This window comes from Spodoptera frugiperda, chromosome 1 (assembly GCF_023101765.2).
Source record: "Spodoptera frugiperda isolate SF20-4 chromosome 1, AGI-APGP_CSIRO_Sfru_2.0, whole genome shotgun sequence".
In the NCBI taxonomy this organism is placed as follows: Eukaryota; Metazoa; Arthropoda; class Insecta; order Lepidoptera; family Noctuidae; genus Spodoptera; species Spodoptera frugiperda.
The window spans coordinates 1,235,790-1,260,340 of NC_064212.1; the positions used below are offsets into that span (position 1 = coordinate 1,235,790).

The 24,551-nt window shown below is 37.5% G+C and overlaps 1 protein-coding gene across 1 annotated transcript; it reads left to right on the plus strand.

The window, feature by feature from the left end:
- Window positions 1-389: 389 nt before the first annotated feature.
- On the plus strand, window positions 390-24,531 carry LOC118273243 (uncharacterized). Its single transcript, XM_035590110.2, has 6 exons — window positions 390-741; window positions 19,159-21,567; window positions 21,857-22,054; window positions 23,104-23,245; window positions 23,570-23,782; window positions 24,241-24,531. Exons 1-6 carry the CDS (start codon window positions 676-678, stop codon window positions 24,327-24,329), a joined length of 3,117 nt encoding a protein of 1,038 aa, XP_035446003.1. The 5' UTR covers window positions 390-675; the 3' UTR covers window positions 24,330-24,531.
- The last annotated feature ends 20 nt before the right edge of the window (window positions 24,532-24,551 follow it).

Consider the following 24,551-nt stretch of genomic DNA (forward strand, 5'->3'; position numbering starts at 1 on the left):
CATTTATCATTTTATAGCCTATTCTGTAAATACTGTAGTTACCTAATATACTATATCACTGGAAAAGGTTAAAAGCTCTCTGCTATGCGCTTACTAAAAGAAATGTTGATTAGAAAAATAATTAAAATTCATTACCCGACCTTGCCATTTAAGTGTTTTCGAATATAGGTAATATGCAATTGCAACGCAGAAAGTTTGCAAGAAGTTTCAAAACATATTATAAACCATTTAACATGGCGGCAAAGAAATTAGAGACCATAAAGAAAATCTTATGTCGTCTCCGCAAGCTACTGACCCAAAATATTATAGAATTTTATGCAACATACAATTCAATTTACGTCCCGCGATGCCGTCTGTTTTAATTCTCATCTTTGATGAATCCTTTCGAAACGAGTAGGGGGTACGAGAAGTGGGGCTGGTAAAACGAACAGGTGCTGGCCGCTCGCGCTATTGCCGTGCTAACTGCCGCTGCGTGTATCCGCCATCAAATCGACGGCTGTCAATCTGTGTCGTTACCGTTCCCGCCCAAATTTGAATTTTATTTTTTTAATTCGAGTTCGGAACATAGTGTCGTGCAGTGATTTTTTAGTCAGACAGTGGCAAAGGACGTACGCTTTGAGAGAATAGTGGTGTGTTGTGTGATGATACTCAGCCGCTCTGGGTTTTGAGAGCAGTATGAGGGGCAGCATTTGTCAGTTCTTGTTGATGGCGCATGCCGTCTGCGCCATCACCGGACCGAGAGTGAGTAGATCATTTATGTTAAGTAATCTAAAATTAATATTATTATATTATCTTTGATCAATGAACATGATCCTAAAATAATGTCACTTCGCAAAAACTACATATCCGGTACGAAACACGTTTCTCGCATCTTCTGCACCGGACCGGAAGAAAGCGGCCGATAATTACAGAATGCGTTGAAAGTAGACATCGAAATTCGCGTGTTTTATGACGATTACTTACCATCCCAGATACATAATGAAGCGATTATAGCGGGCATAGACAAACATAAATTTTGCCGCGCTACCGACTGTTTGAATTCGGAAATGGAATGTTATGTAATAAAATATGGAAGTATAAAACCTTTTTAATGGATGTAAGACGTTGGAAATTCATGCATGAAAATATTAATTACATTTTTTAAATCTGGAAGCATAAAACCTTTTTAATGGATTATGAACTTAATGGATGTAAAATGTTGGAAACTCACACAAAATAATAAATAATTTATTACATTTTTTGTCTTCCATGATAAATTCTATCGTTACAAGCAGATAATAAGCTTATGTAGATTTGATAGATAGGTGTCAGGTACCATAATCGAACAAGACAAGTAATACCCGAGTCTGCCAGCAAGTATCAATAAATTGCGTGTTCAGAAAAAATATATCGGAAAAGGAAATGTCGCACATGATACCTGTTCAATTTGTCATCATTACCTATTTTGCAGCGATTCCAACAATTTGATTTGAAACACGAATATTCGTGCTTTCTTTCATTGATATTTTTGTCATTCATTAACAGCCTCGTTGGCCGAGTAGTCTTAAGTGCGACTGCTTAGGAAGAGGTTTCGGGTTCGATTCCCGGGTCGGGCAAAGTACCTATTGCCGTGGTATATTCGTATTTTCGAAATTTTCTCAATAAATAGAAGCACGGAGTCTGGAACTGTACCCAGTATACGACAATAGGCTCACCCAATATTACATGGGATTTATATGAATGGTGAAAAGTGGGTTTACGTTATACAGTGGCATTACGTGTCGTAATGTGAACTTTTGCCTACCCTTTCGGGGTACGGTACGTACTTTCGGGGTACATATACGATGTAAAATGTGACATACTATGTCAGATTTTTATTTTAAGCAACTGCAGAGGTTGTTTAGATTAAGTCCTTAGTCCTTAGATTAATATCTTAAAGAGGACTTCAGTACAAATTTATTGGACTTTGCTTTTTTATTTGAATTATTTAATTATTTTCTTATCATCCCTTTACCTTGCGTAGTAACGCAATATTCTCTTGTGACCGTTATTCTTTATAAACCTACTGCTAATAAAATTGATATTATCTCACACGCATGTCAAGGCTTTAATATTTAATATACGCAAGTTAAGAATAATTACATTTAATCTGTTTTAATCTCACACTTTACGCATGAACTGCTTATTATAAAGTCCGCTCCGATTATCATAATAGTTATATCAAGTGCTAAGAGTGGTCGTTACAGCTTAAGAAAGACGGATTTATGATATACCTACAGTAGCCATTTTATTTAGCTAAGGACTACCTAATGGGTTATTGGGGCTCCGGCTCGAAGAGGAGTAGGAGCGAACTCGCCTCACCCTATGCGGGAGAACACATTGGTTTTTAGTCAGTAAGAGTCTAACACTCCCTCTCGCTTCATTCTAGTCGGGGGAAGCCATTGGATGATCATTATAAAAATTACTTGAAGGGTGTCAAAGTTCCATTCAATACTTTTCAAATGTATGGCGATAGAACATTATTTATTATACAAGATAATAACGTAACGTAGTGATTTATCAAGCGAGTTACTTAACTAAAACACACGGTAAATATAAATATAGTATGTATTTTATAAATAATATACTGTATAAGATGGAGTTTTTACACATTTCTCTCTCATAACAAGTCTTAACAAAGGCAGATCTCACGACCCATTCGTGCGAGCAATATCTCGCTATAGTTTAAAAGTGGTTCAAAGTTTTCTCTTCACATATTATAATTAATATAATAACACTCACCTTCTCATAACATATGCCTGCTTTTCCCCAAAGGGTTTGGTAGAAAGTACCTAAGTCAAATTGTTAATTAGGTCGCAGTTTCCTAAATTAACAACGATAGTTAGATATCTTTGCAATGTATTCAAATAATCTATCTATCTTCCATTTAAGATCATTAGCAGTAATTTGAAGACTAGTGTACTTACCTTGCTTAATAATTTGACTAAACATATCTTTAATAATCTCACCAAGATATCAATGACTTGACCAATAAAACATACAGACACTGTAACTTACTTTTTTCGACAACGTGGGAAAACCTTTAATGAGCACTAACTTTTTGGGGATAAAAGACTAGGTAGTGGAGATTTTTACCTCCCTAAAACCACCCCAGTACCTACCTATACACGTGCAATGTCTAATACGGCACATCCCTAAGGAGACGTGTGTCTCCCATGAGCCTAACAGTGCAAGTTTCACAGCAGATCACTGTGCTACCATCTTCCCTGAAACTAACTTAATCAAACAACTACCTATTACTTCTATTACCAAACAAAACACACTACTCTCGCATATCAAATCTTCATGCACTAAGATTACGTGTAGCAAAAGCTAAATAAATGCATAACGTGAAATTCAAACATTAGTAAATCGCGTGATAACGACCGTATCCATCTTCGAACCATATTTGATAGGTACCGAAGATATTGAGACGAGACATGACACGTTTTTGTTCAAATTACGCTGCAATATATCGGCTTATGTGACATGGACATGTTTGTATACTATGTATTGAAATCGTGTTATATTTTCTTTATTAAAACCGGCAGGTTCTAATGTGTACAGAACACAGATGTTTACAGAACGTTTCTTCAGTTAAACCAGACAGTTGTTTAATTTCTTCGCTTATGAAATGGGATCCTTATGACATCTATGTTTAAAATATTATTAGATTTAGATTTCAGCCATGATCGTCCCACTGCAGGGCAAAGGCCTACCTACCTTCCTTCCACTCTTCTCTGTTTAAAATATTATTATCGGTGATTATATTATATTGGTGGTTGGTTCTAGCTTCGGACTACTGCTTTATTCCCGAATTATTGTCTTAAATCATGATCACAAAGAAAAGAAAACTATTCAATTTATTTAGGAGTTTTCAAAATGCCCAAATTGTTGCTTGATCAAAAGAAACATGGTGAGAAATAAATAAATACACACATTTTTTATAATAATTCACGATTTGCAACTACCAAAGAAACTGCTAACATCACACTGCTCACATATCAAAGAACGGGAAACGCGGAAAATTCGTAACACGTCCAATATATTATCACATAAGTATAATTTACATACAAGTATACATAATATTACACGGTGATGCTTGACGCATACCTCAGTCATCTGATACGTGCTCCGTAATACATTACCAGCTGGTTGTAAGAGGATCCAATGCCTTTCTCTCTTTCACTAAAGCAGTTTGAGCAACACATGATGTAACCACAGGCACGCCTTTAAACGCAAACTTTACGTTTAAAGTTTTAGCACTATTTTTAGCAAACATGTCATCGTGATTTTGAAATTTTTGCGTCTGAATCAACCAGACATTTTGGATGTTCCATAAATGCAGAAAAGTTGAGACACGGTTGGAAAATATAACTTTGATTAGGTGTCTGTCTGTGTTGAAATGGGTTGTTGATTTTGAAATAAATAAAATTAAAGTTAATGAATTATTTTTGAGAGAGGATTGGGAGAAGCCTGTATTTGGCAGTATTCAGCTAAGCTAAAAACAATTTAATATGGAAAGATGCGTGCTATGGATGTGGTGTGGTGGTCTCTGGTGGAAAAGCCACCTAAATCTTTCTCAAAATCCTAAGTCTTTTCAGACTCTGCTTAATAGAGTAACTTAAAACCAGTCACACACTCCCATAACATAACTGACCTAAGACCACAATCAACACTAGACACACTTCACGCTAAACAAACAACCACGATGATAATCTACATAATAATTACCACTTACTTAAAACAAATTAAGATAAAATCAACGTTACTCATAATGAGTTGGGAATGAATATTCATCATCAAGAGTGATACTTGACTACGGGTCTTTTCTACAAAAGAGAAGATTGCCATAATCTCCTCGCTTAGCACAAGGGTTGGAGATCGTAAGGTTTATCAAAGGACGGGGCTGTTCAGTGTCTATTAAATACCTATATAATCCCTTAGGACATCCACGGGAAGATTAGGAATGGTTAATGGTCAATATCGTGGTGGCCCGAAGGTTTAAGACGACCACGTCTCATGCAGAGTGCGGGTTTCAAACTTAATAATGGGACGTACCAATGTGACTACTTTAAAAGATTATTTAGACACCACTTACAAACTGTGAAGGAAAACATCGTGAGGATACCTAGGCATATAATTTCTAATTATAAGTTTCAAATCACCAACCCGCATTGAGCAAGCGTGGTGATTAATGCTCAAACCTTCTCCGTGCGAGAAGAGCCCTTTGCCCAGCAGTGGCAATTTATAGGCTGTTGATGTGCGAATGGTCAATGGAATTAGGTACCACTTAATTAAAACGAATTAAGATAACATCAACGTAGGTAAATCATACGAGTTGTGGCCAATGAATATTCAACCGCCTTGAACTTAAACAATGAATACTGATGCAATGTGATTTTTTTTTTTTTTGAGGTGGGAAAATCATCCAATGACTTCTCCCGCCTTGGGCAAGGCGAAAGGGAGTGTCAGACTCTTACTGACTAAAAACCACCCCGTTCCTTCTCCTGCTTTTCGACCCGAAGCCCCGGTAAACCCGCTAGGTAGTCCGCAGCTCCGGATCAGTGATGCAATGTGATAGAAAGTAGAATTACGTACGTTATAGACGGTACTTAGTACAAATGAGGCAAATTATGCCTTTATCGTACGTCTATGATAGTCATTGTCCTCTTTTTGGGCTATTTGGCTGTTTTATGGCCGCATAGGGTCAATTTGGATGCGTATCGGTATGCGTATAAGATACGTGGTATTACAAGAGTTTTAGAGGAATTACGTGTCTTCTAAAATAGATTGACTTTTTTAGTTTTAAGCCGGTAAACAAAAGACGGATCACCTGATGGTAAGCAATCGCTGCCATCCATGGACACCCGGAACACTAGAGGCGTTACAAGTGCGTTGCCGGCCTTTTGGGGGTTAGGAATTTAAGGGTTGTTGGGGAATCGGGAATTGGAAAGATTGGGAAGAGAACTAATTGAATAGTTTAGTAATTTCCTGCTTAATTTAAATACTACACTTATCTAGCTGTTACGCATCTTGTAAGACTGCACCAACGCATAATGTTTAAGTATTTAACTTTATTATATTATTGGTCTTCATACCTATGTAACCGGATATCTGTTTAGCTTTCCTTAATGAACATTTTTTTTGATGTGGTAATTAATAGCCTAATTACAGTCAAGCGTGAATCTCGCGTGTTTGACAGACGACCACTACTTTCACTCCTGCCTGCGCAGACGCACCGCTATGATGTTACTTTATTACTATGGTATTCTAAGACTGACAGTGATTTAAGATGCAATGACCTCTTAGGGTGCTTATGTAAGTCGTAAGGAAACATAACACTCATAACGTTAAATTACAAGTAATGATTATTAAAAAAAAATCGGTGATTATTTTAAAATTTAATTGATTTCCCGGTCTTTTGATAATGTTAATGGCTAAGATACAGATTAGCTTGTATCTGCTTATTTCAATCAGCTAATGATTTGTTATGGTATAAGCTGGTAAACAAGCAGACAGATCACCTGATGGTAAGCAATCGCCACACCTATTGTCACCCGAAACACAAACACTAGAGGAGTTACAGATGCGTTGCCGACCTTTTGGAGGTTAGGAATTTAAGGGTTGTTGGGGAAATCGGAGATTGGGAAGAGGGGTTATTGAGCCTTCGGTGACCTCACTCACACAACGAAACACCACTCAAGCGTTGTTTTACGTCAGTTTTCGGTGAGGCCGTGATATCACTCCGGTCGAGCCGGCCCATTCGTGCCGAAGCATGGCTCTCCCACACTTAAAGATGGCAATTAGCTGTTCTCTCTGCTGACATCTTAAGCTACAAAAAAAGATAATAACTATTAATGAAACCAATATTTAGGAAACACTTACCTTATCTTTAGTCTCAACGAAATCTTTAATTACGAAATAAACAAAGCAGACATTTACTTTCAATTTTAATTTTAATTAAATATTTGTACAACGACTTAAGTCAACTAAAACTTACACAATTACAGAAATCTATTACAATACGACATTATCGGGCGAAAGATCGATAAAGCCGCCATTTTGCAATACCTATAATAGTTTTAAAACCACAGCTTTTGTAACGGCAAAGGAAGCGATTGGACAGCCTCTGTTTAAAAAAAAAACAAAATATTTCACAATTATATTTATGAATCCCTTGTTTCTATTTTTTCTATGAGAATGGCCTTGTTACACTTAGATTCGGAAGTTCCCACGACAATTATGGTTTTGTTTTTTATTCATAGGGGTACAATGTGTAATTAAAAAAGGGTTTTCCAAAACAAATTAAGTTTGTGTTAAATGCGGTACTGTTCTTTAAAATCTGTTTCTAACGAATGTACTGGCATTTAATTTATGAGTTTTATAAGTTATGTATTTAGAATATAGGAAATTTCTAAGAAGATGATTAATTTAATGAGAGAAACCGAAGGAAATGTGTTAACGGTTACGACAGGAATAGTGCGACCGCTTGCGTAATGTAATGGAATGGGGGTGTACTCTGATACTATCTCTGCAAGTCTACAGTCTCTCAATTTACGCAATTTTCAACGCAGTATTGCATCGTCCGCCATTTGCATTAGCCACATTTACCATAAACGAATTTTACTAATCGAATTACGAGTTCCAATTACGAACGTGTTCATCCTTATAAGCGACGATAGTGATGTAACATCAATCATTTAGTCGATTACCGAGAATTTCGATTTCTTGAAAATAATTCACGTTTTATCGCGATGATATTAATTAATCTTCATTTTTAAAGTTATTACTCTGCTTTATGTTGTAATTAATGTGTGTGTGATGCACGAGATTTGTTAATTTATGTTTTCGTACGATCTCGTCCGTGTTTATGATCATTCGATTTTTATTTTCAACATTTTATTGTTTATCTTTTAATTAATTAAGCGTTGCGTTATTATCTGTCTTTTTATTATTATTGTGTTTATATTATTCGTCGATTAGTTTCGCAAATATTCGTATTAATAGTCACGAATATCTCACGTTGATCGTTTACTTTCACTTTTATTTTTTTTGATTTGATTTCAGCCATGATCGTCCCACTGCAGGGCAAAGGCCTACCTACCTTCCTTCCACTCTTCTCTGTTTAAAATATTATTATCGGTGATTATATTATATTGGTGGTTGGTTCTAGCTTCGGACTACTGCTTTATTCCCGAATCATCATGATCACAAAAAAAAGAAAATTATTCAATTTATTTAAGAGTTCTCAAAATGCTGACGTTATTGCGTGATCAAGAGAAATATGGAGAGAGATAAATAAATACACACATTTGTTGACAATTCATGATTTGTAACTACCAAAGAAACTGCTAACTTTAACATATCAAAGAACGGGAAACGCAGAAAATGCGTAACACGTCCTATATATTATCACATAAGTATAATTTACATACAAGTACACATAATATACATAGTGATGCTTGACGCATACCTCAGTCATCTGATACGTGCTCTGTAATACATTACCAGCTGGTTGTAAGAGGATCCAATGCCTTTCTCTCTTTCACTAAAGCAGTTTGAGCAACACATGATGTAACCACGGACACGCCTTTAAACGCAAACTTTACGTTTAAAGTTTTAGCACTATTTTTAGCAAACATGTCATCGTGATTTTGAAATTTTTGCGTCTGAATCAGCCAGACATTTTGGATGTTCCGTAAATGCAGAAAATGTTGAGACACTGTTGGAAAATTCAAGTTTGATTAGGACGTGTCTGTGTTAAAATGGGTTGATGATTTTGAAATAAATAAAATTAAAGTTAATGAATTATTTTTGAGAGAGGATTGGGAGAAGCCTGTATTTGGCAGTATTCAGCTAAGCTAAAAACAATTTAATATGGAAAGATGCGTGCTATGGATGTGGTGTGGTGGTCTCTGGTGGAAAAGCCACCTAAATCTTTCTCAAAATCCTAAGTCTTTTCAGACTCTGCTTAATAGAGTAACTTAAAACCAGTCACACACTCCCATAACATAACTGACCTAAGACCACAATCAACACTAGACACACTTCACGCTAAACAAACAACCACGATGATAATCTACATAATAATTACCACTTACTTAAAACAAATTAAGATAAAATCAACGTTACTCATAATGAGTTGGGAATGAATATTCATCATCAAGAGTGATACTTGACTACGGGTCTTTTCTACAAAAGAGAAGATTGCCATAATCTCCTCGCTTAGCACAAGGGTTGGAGATCGTAAGGTTTATCAAAGGACGGGGCTGTTCAGTGTCTATTAAATACCTATATAATCCCTTAGGACATCCACGGGAAGATTAGGAATGGTTAATGGTCAATATCGTGGTGGCCCGAAGGTTTAAGACGACCACGTCTCATGCAGAGTGCGGGTTTCAAACTTAATAATGGGACGTACCAATGTGACTACTTTCTAAGATTATTTAGACATCACTGACAAACGGTGAAGGAAAACATCGTGAGGAAACCTGGGCATATAATTTCTAATTATAAGTTTCAAATCACCAACCCGCATTGAGCAAGCGGTGGTGATTAATGCTCAAACCTTCTCCGTGCGAGAAGAGCCCTTTGCCCAGCAGTGGCAATTTATAGGCTGTTGATGTGCGAATGGTCAATGGAATTAGGTACCACTTAATTAAAACGAATTAAGATAACATCAACGTAGGTAAATCATACGAGTTGTGGCCAATGAATATTCAACCGCCTTGAACTTAAACAATGAATACTGATGCAATGTGATTTTTTTTTTTTTTTGAGGTGGGAAAATCATCCAATGACTTCTCCCGCCTTGGGCAAGGCGAAAGGGAGTGTCAGACTCTTACTGACTAAAAACCACCCCGTTCCTTCTCCTGCTTTTCGACCCGAAGCCCCGGTAAACCCGCTAGGTAGTCCGCAGCTCCGGATCAGTGATGCAATGTGATAGAAAGTAGAATTACGTACGTTATAGACGGTACTTAGTACAAATGAGGCAAATTATGCCTTTATCGTACGTCTATGATAGTCATTGTCCTCTTTTTGGGCTATTTGGCTGTTTTATGGCCGCATAGGGTCAATTTGGATGCGTATCGGTATGCGTATAAGATACGTGGTATTACAAGAGTTTTAGAGGAATTACGTGTCTTCTAAAATAGATTGACTTTTTTTAGTTTTAAGCCGGTAAACAAAAGACGGATCACCTGATGGTAAGCATTCGCCGCTACACATGGACACCTGAAACACTAGAGGCGTTACAAGTGCGTTGCCGGCCTTTTGGGGTTAGGAATTTAAGGGTTGTTGGGGAATCGGGAATTGGAAAGATTGGGAAGAGAACTAATTGAATAGTTTAGTAATTTCCTGCTTAATTTAAATACTACACTTATCTAGCTGTTACGCATCTTGTAAGACTGCACCAACGCATAATGTTTAAGTATTTAACTTTATTATTATTGATCTTCATACCTATGTAACCGGATATCTATGTTTAGCTTTCCTTAATGAAGTTTTTTTTTTTGATGTGGTAATTAATAGCCTAATTACAGTCAAGCGTGAATCTCGCGTGTTTGACAGACGACCACTACTTTCACTCCTGCCTGCGCAGACGCACCGCTATGATGTTAGTTTATTACTATGGTATTCTGAGACTGACAGTGATTTAAGATGCAATGACCTTTTAGGGTGCTTATGTAAGTCGTAAGGAAACATATAACTCATAACTTTACATTACTAGTAATGATTATTAAAAAAAACGGTGATTGTTGTGAAAATTTTATTGATTTCCCGGTATTTTAATAATGCTAATGGTTTTAATACAGATTAGCCTGTATCTGCCTAAATCAGTCAGCTAATGGTTTTTTTATGGTATAAGCCGGTAAAAGCGCAGACGGATCACCTGATGGTAAGCAATCGCCACACCTATTGTCACCCGAAACACAAACACTAGAGGTGTTACATGTGCGTTGCCGACCTTTTGGGGGTTAGGAATTTAAGGGTTGTTGGGGAAATCGGACATTGGGAAGAGGGGTTATTGAGCCTTCGGTGACCTCACTCACACAACGAAACACCACTCAAGCGTTGTTTTACGTCAGTTTTCGGTGAGGCCGTGATATCACTCCGGTCGAGCCGGCCCATTCGTGCCGAAGCATGGCTCTCCCACACTTAAAGATGGCAATTAGCTGTTCTCTCTGCTGACATCTTAAGCTACAAAAAAAGATAATAACTATTAATGAAACCAATATTTAGGAAACACTTACCTTATCTTTAGTCTCAACGAAATCTTTAATTACGAAATAAACAAAGCAGACATTTACTTTCAATTTTAATTTTAATTAAATATTTGTACAACAGCGACTTAAGTCAACTAAAATTTACACAATTACAGAAATCTATTACAATACGACATTATCGGGCGAAAGATCGATAAAGCCGCCATTTTGCAATACCTATAATAGTTTTAAAACCACAGCTTTTGTAACGGCAAGGGAAGCGATTGGACAGCCTCTGTTTGAAAAAAAAACAAAATATTTCACAATTATATTTATGAATCCCTTGTTTCTATTTTTTTCTATGAGAATGGCCTTGTTACACTTAGATTCGGAAGTTCACACGACAATTATGATTTTGTTTTTTATTCATAGGTACAATGTGTAATTAAAAAAGGGTTTTCCAAAACAAATTAAGTTTGTGATGAATGCGGTACTGTTGTACTTAAAATCTCTTATTAACAAATGTGCTGGCATTTAATAGGTATGTGACTTTTGTAATGTAATTAAGTATCTAGAATATAGGAAATTTCTTAGAAGATGATTAATTTAATGAGAGAAACCGAAGGAAATGTGTTAACGGTTACGACAGGAATAGTGCGACCGCTTGCGTAATGTAATGGAATGGGGGTGTACTCTGATACTATCTCTGCAAGTCTACAGTCTCTCAATTTACGCAATTTTCAACGCAGTATTGCATCGTCCGCCATTTGCATTAGCCACATTTACCATAAACGAATTTTACTAATCGAATTACGAGTTCCAATTACGAACGTGTTCATCCTTATAAGCGACGATAGTGATGTAACATCAATCATTTAGTCGATTACCGAGAATTTCGATTTCTTGAAAATAATTCACGTTTTATCGCGATGATATTAATTAATCTTCATTTTTAAAGTTATTACTCTGCTTTATGTTGTAATTAATGTGTGTGTGATGCACGAGATTTGTTAATTTATGTTTTCGTACGATCTCGTCCGTGTTTATGATCATTCGATTTTTATTTTCAACATTTTATTGTTTATCTTTTAATTAATTAAGCGTTGCGTTATTATCTGTCTTTTTATTATTATTGTGTTTATATTATTCGTCGATTAGTTTCGCAAATATTCGTATTAATAGTCACGAATATCTCACGTTGATCGTTTACTTTCACTGTAAACAAGTTCCACGGAGCTTTCTGTTTCGTACTATTGTGTTAGGTCGCTGACATTCACCGTAATTACATAAATTACGTAGTCGCGTGTAACATAGTTGTTTTTTTTTTAAGTTGACGTTATAGGAAGAATAGTGGTTGTCGTGTGCCGCTTGAAAATTGGATCGAGAAAATTGGGTAACTGTCACAAAATATTATGCCCATCGATTTGCTCTATTAAACGGCTTTATACAAACTTTACGATACTATATTATAGTTTATTTATTTTTTAATAATCCAACCTGTATTATAAATAGAGAAATAAAAAATCAACAGTTGACAAGCGTGTCGTAATATTGCGCAAATATAATTAATGATTTTGGTTTAGAAAACGCAACAAACTTTGTCAGATCCTGTTAAATTACATAAATTAACAAACACGCTGTAATTAATGCAGATTTTTAATATTAAAATGTTTACACGACTCGCAAAATATTTCCATTTTGAAACTCACGACTCACTATTCACTCTTACCGCCAAAAGTTGAACCACAGATAAATAATCATAATCACAGACAATTTATTATTCATGGTCGTGTCCTGTCAAAAATTCGACTTTCTCTATTTAAAAATGTGTCTCTAATAACAGTTTTCGTGAATGACAGAGTCTGCGAAAGTCAAGTGCACGATTGGAAATACTAGAAATGAACACAATCGTGTTTACTACGTCTTTGAAATTGTTCATAATGATTTATGATCATGACACATTGTTGTCTTCGCAGCGCGACTTCTAAGCGTTTAGTAGGTAATAATAAAAGTAGTGAAAAGTGAATTTATGTGTATGTTTGTGCAATTACAGACTATTAACTAGTTTATTCCTAATTCGTGTTCTAAATTGTAGAGGGCGTAACTTACTTTTTGTCTGAAATGCTTCAGTTTGATCAGTCGGAAAAACTCTCAGTAGCATAGAGACTGGAATTATGTCCGATATAAGGTAATCGGTATACCCCTTTTACATGAGACTCAACTCAAAACAACAAAAGCAGGTTTTCATTAATTAGGAGCATATAGCTCCTCTGCTGAATCTTCTTTCGGGTATTTAGTATTTCGGTTATCCATGGGCGGCGGCGATTGCTTACCACCAGGTGATCCGTCTACTTGTTTACCGGCTTATATCATATTATGTATTATGTTATTGTTGATATCAGATTGTTTTTCTATGATCTGTAGCCAAGTCATTCGGATTCCATTCGTTCAAACAAACAAACTCATCAGCTTCATTATGACAAGTGCAGACAACAAGTACACATTGTGAATGACAATGATGTCCCATTCGTAGTTTCCACAAAACGATGAAAGCAAACTTTCTTGACTGGTTTTACTAATGCAATTCCACACTAGCACACAACTGTCTAGATTTATTTTAGTGCCGCCACGGAATTTCAAATTAAACACGTTCGATTTGACTTAAGTGACAGTTGTGGCAGAATGTCAAACTTTCTTTGACTTTTCGAAGTAATTGCGTAAGTCTTTGGTTTGGTTTTTAAAAAGCTAGCGGTGTTATCATACTATTTAATTTAAATAATTGGTGAAAATTATCGAAAACATTTTTAAAATATGTAATAGGATTCAAATGTACTCCGTAGTTTTATCAAATCATTCAAAAGATAGATATAGATGTTGGTGCGTTGGCTGCACGACCGACTGCCGTGCAACGTGTAGCGGAATCCATTCCTTCGCGGAGCAACCCTTTGTGTGTTCAAAAAGTTGTTGTTTCAGGTCTAGGTATCTTGTGTATATGAACTTGTGTGTTTGTAAACGCACCCACGATACAGGAAAATATCCCAGGGTGGGGCAACGTGTTTATAAAAAAAATATTCTGTTTTAATACAGAACTGGCAACAGTTAGCGTTCGGCAAGACAAAATTGACAGATCTAATAAACGTCTACAATAGACGTTTGTTCATTAGACGTAATGGATGGTCGAAAGTGTAATGAATGCCATATCGATCATAGTCACAACACTACTATACAATAGAGCATATATACAAAATGCTATTAGTTTAAGTTACGTATTCCGCTTCAATGAACCTGCCCTCGAGCAGTTTGTTTTGGTGTGTGCTAAAGTAAACTATTTCTTTTCACACTTATGCATATTTGAACAGTCAACTCCAAGATTTGCTTTTCCTGGTTAGTGATCCTACTTAATCAAAAAAGTACCTACTTGTTATAAATTACTTTGACGTATAGTACCCATGGCAAGATATAGCTGGTTAACATAAATCTTGTAACATCTTTTGTAACCTATGATCTACAAATAAAATTATTTGAATTTGAATTACACTATTTATTTATTTTATTTTTAACCGTGGCCGTCCCACTGCAGGGCAAAGGCCTCCCTACTGTCCTTCCACTCATCTCTGTGTAGAGCTTTCTGCAGCCAATCCTTATCTATCTATATTAAATTACATTATTTATTAAAAAAGTATAATTAACTTAGAATCAAGCACAGGTACAATATTTCTGTGTAATGTACAAGTTCAGCCGCTGCCCTCCCGCCGACGACCATGCAGTTTTTCTTATATTGTTTTACAAACAAGATTATTGCATTGTCAGTATCATAATAGAAGAATATTGTATGGACACTAACCAGCCAGTAGATATTCTACCTATCTGTTACATAACAATAAGACAATGCCTAACTTTGAGGCCTAAATAGATTGTTCTTAGTAATAAAATCAACGACAATCAGATATTAATTAACAATTGGTTTTTAGCCGACATCAAAAAAGTGGAAGGTTAGCAATTGTCTTTGTTGCATACATTAACAATGATTAATATGACACAGTGACGGAGTCTACCATGGCTTTAGTTGTATTTGCTAATACGCGGTCGACAGCTCTCCATTGGTGTAAAAGCAGTCGGTGATTTTTATCAGGCGTCATAAAAAATATTTTACCGCATCTGTAGAATATACAACTTTTCTGACTGATAAAATCCCAATATCCCACTGTACACAAAATTTTCACAATTTATATTGTAGTAAATCTCATCTAGGGGAGAGCCTGTTGCCATATACTGGGCACATTTCCAGACTTCGTGCTACTACCGAGAAATCTATACTGATACTAATCTATACTAATATTATAAAGCTGAAGAGTTTGTTTGTTTGTTTATTTGAACGCGCTAATCTCAGGAACTGCTGGTCCGATTTTAATAATTCTTTGTTTAAATTTTAAATTAATTTTTGTGTCGGATAGTTAAGTTATCGAGGTAGGCTATAGGCTATAAAACATCACGCTATGACCAATAGGAGCCAAGCAGAGCGCGTGAAACTGCGCGGAAGTAGCTAGTTGCTGATAAATCGAAAATAACCCAGCTATATCACTTTGTTTTTGTTCCATGGAAATTGTTACTCGAAAAGCTAATGCTAATAACCATCTGTTATTTCTAAACAATTGACCTAAATAACATTAATTACACTTACTTATTACAAAAATAAATACATAATTACATAATTACGTATGCTATCTAATCTACATGGGTAACAGTCGCGTCTGTAATTTCACCGGGGCGTGACGTCATAGCGTCTCGTTTACACCTGCATGCGTCTGCGCAGGTGAACGATCTGTCGCCGAGATTTATAGACTAGACTAGAATGATCTAGTTTATTATGTAGTATTTATTTTAGATTGATATTAATTAAGGTTATTAATTAATTTAAGTAATTAATTAAGTTATAGTTTTATTTATAGCAAAGGTGTGTCACGTTATGTAACTGTATTAGGCACCTAAGTATGTGTTTAATATCCGGAGCTGCGGACTACCTAGCGGGTTTACCGGGCCTCCGGCTCGAAAAGCAGGAGTAGGAACGGGGTGGTTTTAGTGAGTAGGAGTCTGACACTTCCTCTCGCCTCGCCCTGGCAAGAGAAGTCATTGGATGATTTTCACCCCTGAAAAAAAATTGTTTATTAAGTCAGAGATGATTTATCAGTCTTATATGTACTATCAATCTCTTATAGATAATCACACCATGCATTATGTCTTAAGTGGTATGTATATAAATTAAACTAAAGTCAGTCAAATTATTTAGACCTTCATAGAGCCACATTTTGACGCATTTCGAAGCAAAGTTTGTTGACACCGAGTTAGATCATTCGCATGCATTATTCACTATTGTATAATCATTTTCTCCGCTCCGTTACCGCCGAAATGTTTACTGAACACACAACAGATGCTACTTTCCTTAAACGCTTTTTAATATTCATATTAATGGTGGTTTTTACATATTAAGCGCAGTGTTTTGATAATTTATGGAAACTTTAGCTGTAGGCTGGGGATTATGTAAATTGTCGTATGGGATTATAATATGTCTGCTCAAGTTGTGAGCAGATTACCTACATTTTTTTAATTCTATAACTACTTTTAAAACCCTGTCACTACGTCAACCGACACAATACTTAGCTGCGGACAAGCTAACGGGATACTGGGGCTCCAGTTCTAAGTAAGAGTAGGAACGGAGAGGCTTTTACTCAGTAGAGTCTGACACCCTCTCGCTTCACTCAGTGGCGTAGGGCCGATGTTGACTATTCTGCCAATGTCGAAAGTAAATTGGAATAGCAAGAGTGAGCAGAATTATGATTCAAGGAACTAAAAATGTAATAACTGCATGTGTGCATAAAACTCTTCAATTGATACAGTTGAACTTGTTGTGACATAAATATTATATTTGTTATGGCTAACTTATCACGACTCTATAACTTTTACCGCCAAACATGACAGCTAACGTCAAATTTCCCGCTCAAAACGTTTATTTTATTTCAAATGTAATGGACAATAGACAACAGAGATCACGGAGAGCGTCGCATCTTACACTAGATGCGCCTATCCGTGACGCATCAGCCATATGAAAGTGCATTCTTGTGCACTCTCTGCAATTGCGAGGTAACGCGTCATTTAGCCATCTTCTAGATACTAAATATTAGTTTTAAGACAGTGTTGTGTATGAAAGTATTTAGGTACGTGTGCCTAGTTTTACAAACGCTATTGTTTGGCAGCACACACAGGTTAATTGGGCGTGAACAGCACGCTTTATAATTTATTATTATTTGACTATAATGTTGCACGTTTATTTTATTTAAACATTTGTTTCAATTAGATACTCGTTAACGTTTATTGGTTGTGTAAAAATCATAAAATTTCTTTACAAACTATACTGATAGACATAAACACTCACCACACTCCGAATCTTGCAATAGTATATGTTTGGATATCACAAAGATAAATAATTGCATAAAAACCAAATTCAAAATATCTGCTAAATATTTCGGCTTCATAATCTTTCACAATACCTCACACTAGAAGGAAAACCAAGCACTTTCAAGTGTTTCAACAGAAAAATTAGTCATATTTCACATCTGGCAACATCCTTAACAGAAAGACGAGAATTTACCTTACACTTTACGTTACAATGAGTTACGTAATAAATTTCACACGACTTCGCCCGTTTACCGGGTGCTTTATCTTAGCTATTCTATTTTGAAACCACTTGCACAGCTTGCATTCAATGTGATATAATTTATGCAAGTATTCACACCAGTTTTGCAATTTAAATTGTGGACGGCTCTTGTACTAAACTTTGCATGGCAAGTAAAATTCGACTTGAGTATTAAGTATTATTTGATTTTGACAGCTTTCTATGTTTCGTAATTTAAATAAATATTTGCTTTAAACATAATTCTGTCAAAAATATTCGTAACTTCCTTCCTCATTGATGTACCTACATTGATTGCCTTGTGACAAGCCGAGGCCAAATATGAGGATTTTTATCGCCTTGGGAACAAATTCTTAAAGCCTAGAACGATAAACTGTACAAGTTCGTTTACGTTGAATTGAGATCGATACGTCACATTATTTATTTTGGAGTCAACCAGAACTGAGCTAAATGTTTGACATATTCTTATAATAATAGACCTTACTTTCAAACTATCACACTATTATAACTGTGTTTGTTTGTTTGGATGTTTGTCCGTCAATCACGCTGAAAATACTGAACGGATTGTGATGAAATTTGTTATACAGACAAGGTATGAGATGATCTGGGTGATAGGTATGAGCTGAGTTGGGTGAAATGAGACCGAAGCCACGGGAACGCGGGCTAGTTAGCTGATAAAAACTTGCGACTAAATTTTCATATTCACAGTTTTGCTAGCCATTTATTAAAATAGGAAGTGTGTTATTTGCTTTTATCTTTACTTTAACGTAAGAATTGTCATTTCTATAATAACTGCGCCTATCTAGGTCTGTATGTGCTAGACTTTCTATTTGACAACGCGCTAAAACAAATACGAAATTGATTATTTCATAATGCCACTTCCGTCACTTTACTTCCGTGATGTAATGTCAATTATCATTGTCTTTGCTCAATGCCCATAGACACTTTAATGAATTTTTATTGATATAAAATTGTCGCCTGCCTTTTCCGCATTTCGTATTTTCCTTGTTGTGTGAATTTAGTTAGATACTATACTGTTGGTATGTTATCTAAAGAAAGCTTTTAATACAGTTAGTAAGGTATATCTAATAATAATATATCTATGTAGACAGATAAAGTGTATCTTAATACACACTTTATCTGTCTTCTTTAAAAGCGAAGTGATTCTAGTATTTTGAACAAGTTCATTCTTGCAAACAATACGTCAATCTTCTATTTTAACGATTTCTTTTTCTTTATTTCCAGGTAGAGAATGACTTCGATAGACGAAGACAGGCCTCGCTACCGCATCCCGGGTTTACCGAGCACCAAACGAGATTCGGCCTTAATTCACCTTTACAAGGCTTCCAGCAACAACAGGGAATAATCACGAACCCCCCACCCACCGTGCAGTTCCAACAACCCATCTTCCCCCAACAACAGGCCCAGCAGCTCCCCCAACAACCGCAGCAACCATCCTACGTGCCGCAGTTCAACAACCACATCCCAAGCATCTCCAACAACTTGCCCCTACAGAACAACAACTTCCAGTTCAGTCCCCAGGCAAGCAACCCGCCGTTGCTGCAAAACAACTTCCAACAACAACAAAACTTAAGACCCATCGCTCCACAAACTCAGAACATTTTGCAACAGCCCATCCCCACGATACCAACCTTCCAGAATGGACACTTGCAGCAAAATCCCACCTTCCAGCCAAGTATTCCCGCAACCGTCAACATCAACCAACAAAGACCGACCCAGCAAGCTTTCTTACCCACCATCTCAACGGCACACAACCAGCCCATTAGCCAACCCATCTTCAGCCAGCCGAACCCCATTACTATTCAACCAGCACCGAACCTAGCTCCGCAGAACTTCAACCCGAATCAAAACAACGCACAGCTCCCCTTCCAGCCGACTCTTGGCCAACAACCCATATTCTCCAATGGACAGGCTTCCCAAATACAAGACATTCTGGAACAACAGTCCAAAGAGAACTTGGAAAAACTGAAGGAGTTGCAGGAAAGGGCGAGAATCATTCAGAAACACCAGGAGTTTGTGCAGAAACAGCAACAGAAGCAACAAGAGAAAGTAGAGAAGTTGCATGAAGAGTTTGTTAAGAAACAGGCGACCAAATCAGTTCCGATTTACTCAACGACCGAAAATTACGAAGAGTATTTCAACAGGAATAATGAAAGACGACGACCAATTCTGCCCCATGAGACTGATTTGTTCAAGAAAGCTGTTGAACTATACGAAAGAGAACACCCAACAACCACCACTACCACAACTACGACAACAACGACAACCACCCCGCCCCCACCCCCACCGCCGACCCCCAGGTACAGACCTCGTCCCAAACCAAAAACTAGGAACCCCCCACAGGACAGAAACAAGCAGAAACTGTACAACGAAATCAAGAATCTCTTAGAAGAAAGCGAAACTAAGGGATTCGACGACAGCTTGAGAGCGAAGAGTGCCGAGCTGTTGAAGAAGCCAGACATTTTGAAGCAGCTTAAAGTAGCTCTTGCTGAAAACCCAGCGGACTTTTCTGAAAAGAACTTCTCATCCCGAGAGATATCACTGAATGGACAGAAATACGAAGTAATTAGAACTACAAACCCTAATCTGATTCCTAAGGGCGCGATAACTGCTGACAGTTCAAACTTGGCACAAATCATGGCCGCTGCTCAGGCTGAACAACAACAAGAGAGCCGAGTTTCAATTGAAGATCTGACGAAGGGTATCTTACCACCTGGTGCTAACTTTGAACTGATCAAACAAGCAGAAAATGGTAAACTTGAAGAAGTCAAAGTGCCCAGTGAATTGCAGAATAAAAAGAAAGTAACATTCGTATTCTTAGAAGAACAAGAAGACGGCTCCTTCAAAGTGAAGGGAGTCAAAGCAAACGGACAACAAACCGAGGAAGGTCCTGAAGTAGAGAACATTTTGAAAAAGATTAAGAATGGTGAAATTCAACTACCTGGACAGACGAAGATCTCCAACTCGATCTTCAGTTCAACCACTGCCAGCCCGATAACTGAAACTACTGACTACGTGGCAGCATCTTCACACCATCCATCAAGTTACTCAACCTTCGTCAGTACTTCCAACCATGGATCCACCGGCCACACGATCCCCGTCACCCACACTACACCGACGCCACACTTCCAGCCTTCTAGGAGCACAGCACAAACTCAGACACACTTCCCGTCCACCGTGACCGTGTCGAGCACAGAGCGATACAACACCAAGTCCAGTACCCCTGCCTTTGAGTTCACGTCAAGTAGGAACAGCATCAACCAATCGCCTAGAATCACTTATCCCAGTTCGACCCTGTCAACGATCAGTACTACTCCATTCCGTTCCCAGGAGAAAGACCTCGTAGTGATTGGTTCTAGTACGATTGCTCCGGTTGTCAGTAGCACAGCTAACGTAGCGAGACAAACGTCTTCAGGACCTAACCCGGGTCTAGTGGATATTCTTAAAGAGAATGGTCTGTTTGCGACAGCGAAGTATTTGCGCCAGTCAGGTTTAGATACAATCCTCAATGAAACGGGCCCGTACACCATCTTCGTGCCCACTGACAAAGCGTTCAGAACTCTGCTTGTGCAACTCGGAGGTCCAGACAAGGCTGAGGAGAAGTTCCGTGACAACCCCAGACTGCTTAGCGGAGTAAGTATTAAATGTTAAACTTATTAGAAACACATTTATTTATTGATTTAAGAAAGTTTAAGGCCGGCAACGCACCTGTGATTATTTTGGTGTTGCGGGTGTCCATGGGCGGCGCTGATCGCTTACCATCAGGTGACTCGTTTGCCACCTATTCCATAAAAAAAAAGTTTCCATAAAATATGTGGGTACTAAAATATCGTAAAATTTACAGTACAACCCATAACTATTTCAACAAAACAGACAACTTATCCTATTAATGTAACTAATCAACTTACCCCGAAACTTCCAGTTACTCCTTCACCACGTGATCCCTGGTGCCTTCGACATCGGCTCCCTCCAGGATGAGATGACAGGCGTCTCCCTCGCCGGCACACAGCTCAGGGTGAACCAGTATGACATGCATGACGTAGAGTGGAACGAGGTCCGCGTCACCACCATCAACGGAGCCAGGGTACTTGATGACAAGAAGGATATTCTTATACCTCAGGTATTTTAATTATTTCAATAATAATCTATAATATAAAAATATGTCGGGTTTTTCTTCCTGACGCTATAACTCCAGAACGCACGAACCGATTTTCATGGTTTGGCATTCGTTGGAAAGGTCTTGGGCTCCGTGAGGTTTATAGCAAAGAAAATTCAGGAAAAATTTAAGAGAAATGGAGTTCGCCGGGTTTGCTAGTAAGCACATACCTAAAATGTTCACATAATCATATCACCCCAATACATTCAAAGGTTATTCTTAGCTTATTTAGATACCACTGACAAACGGTGAAGGAAAACATCGTGAGGAAACCTGGGCTTACAATTTTTAATTATAAGTTTGAAATCACCAATCCGCATTGAGCAAGCGTGGTGAATAATGTTCAAACCTTCTCCGTGCAAGAGACCTTTGGTCAGCAATGGCCACTTAGCCTTAGAGTCAAGGCTCGGATACCGGTTAAATTTTCAAACCGTTATTATGTACTTGTACGCAAAACCTTTACATTGGGTTTCGTTCGCGAAACCGGTTTTTTAAACCGGTATTTGGAACAGTATTTTCATAAAGGTTTTTTCGGATTAAACGGTTTAGAGCAATAAAAACCGGTTAATACGACGCACATCAAAGAAACGCCGCGCGCTGTTCAATAATAATATTACAACGCGTGTACCGACATGCCCCTCGTCGAATAAACCGGTTAATTTAGGTTAAATAAAGTTCTTTAAATGTTCACGTTCTTAAGAAAAGTTCGGAGGAAAACCGATATAAACCGGTATTAACCGGTATTTTTTAAACCGGTTCCGAGCCTTGCTTAGAGTTGATGTGAATTCAAAGGTTGACTAGTAGACAATTCTTCAATAAGTCCACCTGTCAGTTATTATTTTTACGATCTATCCACATGAAATTGTTTAATTTTACAATACAACCACAGAATAAATAATACAGAAGCAGCGTCACAACTCATTGTAATAGCAACTCACATCTAACAACAAAGTGCAATTTAGCTTGCAGTAAAACTAGTGATTTTAAATACTTACCTACTTTATGTTTTCCAGGGCATAGCTCACGCAGTGGACCGAGTAATGTTCCCGCTGCCAGTCGGCGACCTGGTGCAGACGCTGCAGGCTGACAGGGACCGCCGGTTCACCACCTTCCTGAAGGCCATACATGCCAGCGGCTTCGCGGAGACGCTTGCAGGTCAGTTTTTACAAAAAAATAATGGTGGTATAAGTTTTGAGACTTTTAAATATATATGAAAAAATATGTTTTTGTATAGGTACAAATTGTATTTTATTCCCCGATGTAGTAGCAGACTAAATTTTAGTTAATAATAAATTAGACAAGTAAGTTTAAAAGTATTTTATATTAAAACCGATACTAACCTAATGAGGCTATCTAAAAGCATCAAAGAAGAAGTATCTGATAATTTACTTTTCCCCTACATAAATCAAAGAGCAATCAATATAAGACAAAGACCACAGACACAACAATCATAATTAAAAATACCCTTTCACCTTCCAGAAAGCAAAACCTACACAGTATTCGCGCCGACGGACGCGGCGTTCGCTCGCTTGCCGCCCGCGGACCTCGCGCGGTACGCAGAGAAGGCTGGAGCCAGAGCACTAGTGGCCAGACACGTGTTGCCAGGCACGTTATACAGTGCCGGCATGAGGTACTACCAGCTACGGAACTCCATGGAAGACGCTAAGCCATTGACGCTGCAGAAGAATGCTGGTAAGTTGAACATATATACTTATACTTTGCTTAAATTATATTCTTCAATAGGCTCACCCCATATTACATGGGACTAATAACACAAATGGTGAAAAGTGGGTGTGCATTGTATAGCGGCATTACGTGCCGTTATGTCCACCTCTGTCTACCCCTTCGGGAATAAAAGGCGTGACGTTGCGTTGCGTAAATTAAGTATATTCTGTATAAAATGTTGGGTAACTAAATAATTGTATTGTCATGTTTTAAATAGACAAATGTGTGACAGTAGGCACGTGTATATGGTTGCCATAATTACTTTATACAAACTTTGGATAATGCAATAAAAAATGTTGCATAAGAATCTCAGTTGTGTGCTGCTAAACCTTTAGGGGATAGAAAACGTGATGTTATAAAAAAAGATTCAGTAAAGATGATTAATGATGATGAGATTGATTGATTACACTTTCTCATTTTTTCAGGTCGCATCAAAGTGAACAACGCGCAAGTTATAACGCATAACATCCCTGCAACGAATGGCGTGATCCACGCAGTCGACGCGGTCCTGTAGCGTGCGCCGGCGCACCCCCCACCAATTAGCTTCAATGAAGCTTAGCGCACACGTCAGTCGTCGACCAACCACGCCACGATACGCACGACAGCGTCACATAAATATAATATAATTTTAAGACTGTAAATAATGTTAGAGTAAGGTAATAATTTATATACGCGTGTTACAATTTGTAAATAAAGATTTTAATTAATTAATAAAATGTTTATTCTTCTAGCAATA

What these genes read in the sequence shown, in the direction of transcription:
- LOC118273243 (XM_035590110.2), top strand. Translation starts at nt 676, where the DNA reads ATGAGGGGCAGCATTTGTCAGTTCTTGTTGATGGCGCATGCCGTCTGC. An exon ending in CTTCGCGGAGACGCTTGCAG is followed by an intron (nt 23,246 to 23,569) that starts GTCAGTTTTTAC and finishes TTCACCTTCCAG; the next exon opens with AAAGCAAAACCTACACAGTA. An exon ending in GACGCTGCAGAAGAATGCTG is followed by an intron (nt 23,783 to 24,240) that starts GTAAGTTGAACA and finishes TCATTTTTTCAG; the next exon opens with GTCGCATCAAAGTGAACAAC.